The following is an 8,521-nucleotide window of genomic DNA, read 5'->3' as shown; positions in this document are numbered from 1 at the left end:
TCACTTAAAAGCAAATTTATAGTAAATATATTTATCTCAAATATTTGTAACTGAAAAGGCAGAGTATCCGAAAAATGTACATTAAAACATAAATTATGGGTTTTCTGTTGAAGAAAAACAATCAGACAAATATATATTAACTAAACAATTAGACATGTGCTAATTATTTTATAGATTAACAAATATAGGTTATCTGAATACCTAGAAAATATATATATTAAGAATAAGGACATGGGCTGGGGATGTGGCTCAAGCGGTAGCGCGCTTACCTGGCATGCATGCGGCCCAGGTTCTATCCTCAGCACCACATACAAACAAAGATGTTGTGTCCACTGAAAACTAAATATTAAAAATTCTCTCTCTCTCTCTTAAAAAAAAAAAGAAGAAGGACATAACTTATAATTGTATTAACTTTATGTAACTATGTGGTTCTTATAATACTTGGATCCATTTCAATTTATTTTTACCTAGGAGTGCACTCTTTTATGTAAAGTCACTTGATGTAACTGAAATAAGATTTTTGTGTATACGTATTTATTTCTTATAGTCAGGAATGAGAATAAGGATTTTTTGGTCATCACAGGAACATTGCCGGCTTTGTTCCTGTGGCGAGCAAATGCATCCCCATAACCTCCAAAATTAAAGTTAAATATAAAGAAGCATGTTTGATATCTCTTATTATTAGAACATTATTTAGTAACACAACTATAAGAAAAGTCAGGTTATTTAACTCAGAACTAACTTAAATTTAGGGCTGCAACATAGAAACCTGTGGAATTAAATTTTGTCTGAAAAAGATATCTTTTGTTAGCATTTACAAGTAGGCATTCTTAAAAATACAGGCTCCAGCAGCTCCCATAGCAATCTGAATCAGGAAGTACAGGTTAGTGGCTGGAAGGCGGGACTAGAAGTCCTGTCTGAGTGACTGTGGAAGAACCAATCGGAAGCCTGCGAAAGTGCGGGAGGTGGGACCAGGAAGCCCGCTCCTCTGGCCAGGTACCACATGGTTACCATGGTGACGCAAACAACATGGAGTCTGCTGCCCATTGTTGGGTCAAAAGTTTTCTGAGTTTTCCTAGCCGATTGTATTTCATTTGATTTTGTCTGCATTTTTCCCCACCTGGCCAAGATCCTACTAGGGTAGCAGCTTGCTTTGTCTCTGCGACCTGCAGTTGCAGAGCGTGTACTCCCGCATCCTGCACTTTTTTTTGTGGCTCATGGGTGCTCCAAAATTTTTTAGCGGCAGATGCCAGTGTTACCATCAGATTTTAAGCTAGTCTGTGTTCAGCATTAAGGTCAAGTCATTTAAGGGTTAAGAGCACTGCTGGCCGCTGGGGCTAGGACCCCATAGCAAGCAGCAAGCTCAAGTCTCATCCCCAGCGACTGAGTCACAGCCATTCTGATTCATAGAACAATCATGTAGCAAAGAAGTCAGTACAAACTTTCTGAGTATTGACAAAAACAATAGAAGACTGAAATTTATTTCTTTCCAGGTAAACATCACAACATTTTCTCTCCCTTTTTCTCATTCTCCTAGTGCAAACTTCTAGAACATAAGGGCTAAAAAATCTTTTTTTTTTTAAAAAGCATTTTTTTTAATATTTATTTTTTAGGTGTAGATGGACATAACACAATGCCTTTATTTTTATGTGGTGCTGAGGATTGAACTTGGGTCCTGCTCGTGCTAGGCGAGCATTACCGCTGAGCCACAATCCCAGCCCCCCAAAAATATTTTATAAAGATTTATAAAAACAATTTTAAAAAATCCACAAAAGCACTCTTTCCATGGAGAGGACTCAACTCAACAACACAGCCCATTAATCATCTGAATTTAGAGTCTCTAGAATTATACCCCAATATTAAAATTTTCCTTTTGTCTAATTCACTTACTTTCTACAATTCAGCCCACAATACTCTGCAATCCTAAGCATGCTTAACTTCTGGAGAGAACTTTCAACTTCATTAAATTTTTAATATTTAAATTGGAGTCCCCTTAAGAGCCAGCATTTGTCGCTTTTGTCCTGGCAGCTTAGACACAGACCTTTCTGCCCACCTTGGACACCAATTGCCAGGTTTCTGTTCTTGTGACTAAAAGGCTCAGGGGTCACTCCAGTTAAACTGGGCTAATTGGGCTGCTTTAAATAACCACACAAGAGACACAAATACCTTTTTCTTTGGGGTCGCTGTGACAGCTCCTCTGACCTTAAGGGTCCGCAGGAAGAGAGAGAGCGAGAGCACGCACTGACCCCTTTTATTTATTTATTTATTTATTAGCTACACATGACAATACAATGATCTTGACAATTCATACATTTGAATCAAATGGGGTATAATTTCTCATTTTTCTGATTGTACAGGTTGCAGAATCACATTGATCATACAGTCACCTATATACATACAGCCATAATAATGTCTATTTTATTCTGTTGCCCTTCCTACCCCCCCTGCCCCTCCCCTCCCCTCTCTCTACCCAATGTAATGTGACACACTTCTTTTTTTTTCCCTCCTCACAACATCATACATGTATTCTGTATAACGATGAGGGTCTCCTTCCATCTTCTGTGCAATTCCCCTTCTCCCTCCTTTTCCCTCCCACCTCACTTCCTTATTTAGTGGTAATCTTCTTCTCATGCTCTTCCTCCCTATCCCATTTTGAGTCACCCCCCTTATATCAGAGAAGACATTCAGCATTTGTTTTTTAGGGAGTGGCTAACTTCACTTAGTGTAATCTGCTCTAATGCCATCCATTTCCCTGCAAATGCCATGATCTTGTTACTTTTTAGGGTATAAATGCCACATTTTTCTTATACATTCATCTATTGAAGAGCATCTAGGTTGGTTCCACAGTCTAGCTATTGTGAATTGTGCTGCTATAAACATTGATGAGACTATGTCCCTATAGTATGCTCTTTTTAGGTCTTTTGGGTATAGTCCGAGAAGGGGAATAGCTATTGAGGAGAAGTTATTTAAATGAGGCAAGGGGTCAGGTTTCAGGGGGCTGAGTCTATCTTCATGATGTCCACTGTCAGCAGGTTGACTGACACCTGGGTAGGCCACACCCAATGGCACAATAAGAGAAGGGGACACACATAAGGCACTTCCATGGAAGATTCTATCCTAAACAGGGCAAGGGGTTATATTACAAAGGAACAGGTGAGCATAGCTCCACCCATGGGGCTGTAGCAAGACACACCCATACATGAGACACCAATCCTGGGACCCAAGAAGGGTGGGGAAAGATCTGCCACATTTCTGCAACTGAGTGCCTCAGCACCCAGCCAGGGAGTGTGACTCAGTCACCTGTAAGGTTGGTCTCCCACACTTCTGGAATTAGTCTTATCCAAGGTCATTCATCCAGGAGGTTTTTGTCTATCCTTTTCTCCAGCTAACCCTTGCTGTTGCTCTGGGGTGGCTCTCAGGGTTGTAGTGGGCTGGAACTTTTCGGTGGCCACTATCAGCTTCTCACTCTTTGAAATCCAGACCCTTTCAGAGTTTGGGGGATAATTACTAAGAGGTCTAAGTGGGTACAAAAGGACCTACACATTAAAAAATAAGCTAGAAATCTGGGTGTATGGTGGCACACATCTGTAATCCCAGTGACTTGGGAGGGCTGAGGCAGGAAGATTGCAAGTTCAAGGCCAGCCTCAGCAACTTTGTGAGAACTTGTCTCAAAATAAAAACAAAAAGGGCAGGGGATGTAGCTCACTGGTAAAGTGCCCATAGGTTCAATCCCCAGCACTGTACACTGCAGAAAAATAAAAGATAAAATAGGCCACACTTAAGGCCAATCATGAAAAAATTACATTCTTGAGAGTTAATGTTGAAAATTAAGAAGGCTATCTACCAGACCAGAGTGTCTGGGTAAGTACTTTATACATGGCTGCTGCTTTGTGATCTTTATATCCTTGGGCTAGCTATAAGGTTCCAGAGGTCATTCAGACTGAAGGGCAGTCAACCTGGGGAGGTCTCAGACTTCTGGCCAGCCTCAAGGAACTAGGGGCGTCAAGTTTCAACACTTCAACTTTCTCAACACAAACTTGAAAAGTTACTTTCACTGTATAATCAACTTAGTGTAAGTTGAATCCCAATATGTTCTAGTGCCTAACACTGACTGACATGGAGTCATGACCTCAATATATATGTTGACTAGCAGATTAAATAGATGATGTAGTCGGAGGGGGGAATTTTTGGTTCTCTGTGTTTTATGTTAGTCTGGGAAAGGCAACCAACTCAGGGCCTTCCAACTCCATACTAAAGTTTGAAAGAGCTCTTAAATCAGGAATGTTTTAACCCACTTTTAAGCATCCTCCATGTCTAGCAAGCCCACATCCCATCCAAAATCTTAATACATGTAGGCCAACAGCTATATATTACCAGAGCTAGTTGTAGAACATATAAGGCTGGTCCCTGGGAGTTGTGAGTAAAGGGCAAGGGCCCAAGAGTATTTCACTCAAATGAGACCATCCACCTGAACACCCACCAGGAACCCCCAGATCATAAACCAGCAGCAGGAGACAGAACACTTGGAACCAGTTATTATGCTCACAAATCTCAGTTGTGAGCCCCTTAACACGTTCTGGATCCGGGGCTGAAAGACATGAGGGCCATGGTGATGTAGACCAAGAGCAGGTCTGTCCTCTATTCTGAAGAGTCTGTGATCAGGAGAAGCATGTGAAGGAAGTGATCACTTCTCAATCGTAAAACAGGCTTAAGTAAGCAACTCGGTTCCGATGCTTTCTAAATTCTTTGTCTGTGGACAGCTGCAATGAAAGACAATGTTCTAATGAGAATCCTCTGCCTTCCTGTGTGTGTGTGTGTGGCACTGGGAATTGAACCCAGGACCTTGCATGCAAAATAGAAGCATACATTCTAGCTGTGCGGCCCAGGTAAACCCCAGTTTCTAGTAATCCAGCCTTAGTCATTTTCTCAACATTTGTGCACATCTACATTTATCATCTCACTATGATAAAAAAAAAGTTGCTTGGCTTCTTGAAGACACAGATTATATGTCTAATTCTTGAATGTTACCTATATGTCTTAGCACAATTGTATTAATATGTTAGGCATTTAGTAAATATTTGTGGAATTAATCCTAAATTCCACTAGGAAAGAAGTATATTTCAAGAAGTATGATAGCTAGCATGGACGGAAGCCTTTGTTATCATTACTGTGTTAAATGCTTTTATACATTCTCTCCATTATTAATCTTTACAACCATATCAGATAACTCTGTTGTTATTTCATTTTAAAGGTAGGAAAAACAGATGCTTAGAAAAGTTCAAGGACTTGCCTAAGATCACATAGCAAGTCTACACAGGAGCTGGTATTTGAACTCAGGCAGTATTATCCCCAAAGTCTGTGCTCTTAACCAGAGTGCTCTATAACCCTCCAATCATTTAACACTCAACTTTATGTCAGAAAGAGCACTGCATTAGGAGTCAAAAGATCTGGATTCCAGTTGTAGGACCTGTATGAATCAATCTTCCTGGGTGCCAGTATCATCCATTGTCTTAAAGGGATATTTAACCTACTCCAAAAGATGACTTGAGGAACAAATAAGATAACATGACTTTAAATCAGTCCTATACACTGTTAAAAATCTAATGAAACTATGTAACTCTCTCAAAAGGATCCTCATATTTCTATGCACACAAAATTGTGCATATAATTTCAGGGGACCATGAACTTCATTTACAAGCTTCTGGTTACTAACCCTTGATATATATGAACATATTGGACAGAGCGATCTACAGAAATCCAATCTTATTACCTCAGCTTTTAGAGTTCTTTTCTGTAGACTTGGAACCTGAGCCCAGTCTGGAGATCCAAATTTTATTGGCCAAGTAACTTTTGGAAGTGGTTTCTTCTCTGGGTTGTATGCACCAGGGCTAGAAATAAAAAAATACATACATCATGTCTAATGAGTCAGTGGCATAGGACGAACTCCACTAGTAGGTAGCATGGCCATCACTGAAGTAGGTTTAACCTCTTGGGAGAAGGCATGGACTGATTAACTTTTTAATGCTGGGCAAGCGTGGGTTCTTTTGCTTGTTAATGTATTTCTTATTAGCTAAGGTAATATTTCTACAATTCAGTGTTCTGAGCCGGGACACCAGAAGATCTCAAAAGAGGTGTTGATAGAAGAGATCCATGATAATGGTAAATTAGTTCTTTGATTTGAAGCTGGTGGTTAAAATGCTGAAACAATCTATCTGCAATCTAGCGATATCAAAGCAGAACCAATTAAATTTCTTGGCCATGGATTATTTTAGAATTGCCTTGGTTCCTCAAACTTTGTCTTTTGAAAACTACACTGAGATTTCTTCTCGCTCTAGTCAGAATGGCAATTATCAAGAATACAAGTAATAATAAATATTGGCGAGGATGTGGGGGGAAAGGTACACTCATACATTGCTGGTGGCACTGAAAGTTGGAAAGCAGTATGGAGATTTCTCAGAAAACTTGGAATGGAACACCATTCGACCCAGTTATCCCACTCATGGCATAAACCTCAAAGACTTAAAATCAGCATAATATAGTGACATGGCCACATCAATGTTTATAGCAGCTCACTTCACAATAGCTAAGCTATGCAGCCAACCTAGATGCCCTTCACCGGATGAATGGATAAAGAAAATCTGGTATATATACATATGTAATATGTCTCAGCCATCAAGAAGAATGAACTTTTGTAACTCCATATCATGTACAACCACAATAATGGGAAGTTATGCTCCATGTATCTATGATATGTCAAAATATATTCTACAGTTATGTATAACTGAAAAGAACAAATACAAAATTTAAAAAAAAATTATCTTCGGGTGTTAATTCTACTGTAGTGGACATGGGGGTCAAGATTCAACACTTCAACTTTCTTAACACAAACTTGAAAAAGTTACTTTCACTGTATGATCTTTGGACTTCTCATCAGTAAAAGAAAGACCCTGACCCTTTGCTGTGCAATTTCATACATTCACAGTCGTTTCCTAACACATTAAGAATAAGCCCCTTGACCCCCAAAGTCCTCTCTACTCTACCTGCTCCTCCCTCTCCTCTCTTCCTTCTTGCTCACTGCCCTCTAGCCATAGGAGCCTTCTTCTTCTTTCCCTCACACCAAGTTCTTCCCAATTTACAGCCTTTGCACTTCCGACCTCTTCTGCCTGGAGTGCTCTGTCTCCAGATCTTCCCAGGGCTGGCTCAATCTTGTCACTCAAAAATCAGATCAAGTGGATGTGCTCAGAGCATCCTTTCTTAACCACCCACTGCCTTCACATCATGGTCCTGTTTAAAGTTTCCTCATAACACCTTTCCCGGTCACTCTACTTCCTGGTTTGTCCACAACAGCCCCAATTCATGGTTGCTTCCCTTTCACTCTCAGAAGTGTCACAGTTGGACAGATAAATTACATGGTCACCATCTTTACTACTATTGGTATTTCCTTGTGTATTTACTTCTCATCTATTTGAACTCTAGAGTCCAAGCTCAGAGCCTCGTGAGGTGGGTTTACTGCAAGAACTCTGCAACCTACAAAGTACAACCAACAAAGTAGCCAGGTGTCATGGCACAGATCTGTCCTATCAGGGACTCAGGAGGCTGAGGCAGGAGGACTGTGGGTCTGAGGACAGCCTAGGTGACTTAGTGAAATTCTGTCTCAAATAAAAAAGTAAATGGGGCTCCAGTACTGGGAAAACAAAACAAACAAAAATAAACAAACAAACGAACCCACTCTTTGGTATATTAGTAAATATTGACTAATGAATAACTGTGATTTTGCAATTACACAAGGCCAGAGACCTAGGAGTTAAGAGGTTAAATCTTTAAAGTTGGGCGGTTTTATATTTAGTGGGATGGTTTCGTTATAATCACTGATTTATGGACTTCTTTTCCTATTGCTTATTGATGAACTATACTAGAGAAAAGAGGAGACATACCCAGGGAAATTGTCTTTTGAATAGCTCTGAAATCGAGGCATCAAGGCATTAAATGGAACAAAACTTTGCTTTGTTTTTTCCTTCCAATTCTCTACTCTCTGGTACCTACCTGGGTGCAGTGTCAATTCCTATTACCAAGAAAAAAATTCAATGTGTTAAAAGGAGACATACCTACATACAAATGCTTCCATTTCAAAAAGCCTCAACTGTTCTTTTCCTATTTATAAATCAGCTATGGTTCAGCCATTTCAAGATATACAAATAGGCTTATGTGGATAGAAAACCAAGCTATAGATGTGAGTCTGTCATGCTGGATATATAGGTTATAGTAATAAACCTAGGATGAGCAGAGAACCAAGACAACTTTTGCAGTCACTATGCCCATGGTCCCACTGAGAAATTTTGAGAGCCAGTGTCCCTTGAGTTTCCATGGAAGTAAACATCCAATCATAGATTAGGATCCTTGGTCCAAGGATGTAGCTCAGTGGTGGTGTACTTGCCTAGTGAGTCCCTGGATTCCATCCTCACCCACTGAGAGAGAGAGAGAGAGAGAGAGAGAGAGAGAGAGAGAGAGAGAGAGAGAGAGA

The 8,521-nt window shown here is 40.1% G+C and overlaps 1 protein-coding gene across 1 annotated transcript in view; it reads right to left on the bottom strand.

Moving 5' to 3' along the window:
• Window positions 1-3,071: 3,071 nt before the first annotated feature.
• The window catches only part of LOC107156095 (protein pitchfork-like), a 7,215-nt gene continuing 1,765 nt past the window's right edge, over window positions 3,072-8,521 (bottom strand). The window contains exons 4-6 of the mRNA XM_048814596.1: window positions 7,935-8,062; window positions 5,771-5,888; window positions 3,072-4,760 (exon numbers count right to left, since the gene is read on the bottom strand). Coding sequence (XP_048670553.1) covers window positions 4,692-4,760; window positions 5,771-5,888; window positions 7,935-8,062 — 315 coding nt within the window. The 3' untranslated portion in view covers window positions 3,072-4,691. The remainder of the gene's footprint in view (window positions 4,761-5,770; window positions 5,889-7,934; window positions 8,063-8,521) is intronic.

The sequence above is a fragment of the Marmota marmota genome, unplaced genomic scaffold (genome assembly GCF_001458135.2).
Source record: "Marmota marmota marmota unplaced genomic scaffold, marMar, whole genome shotgun sequence".
NCBI classification, from domain to species: domain Eukaryota; kingdom Metazoa; phylum Chordata; class Mammalia; order Rodentia; family Sciuridae; genus Marmota; species Marmota marmota.
Note: the sequence above shows the minus strand (reverse complement) of the source record. Positions and strands in the feature narration are given on the sequence as shown.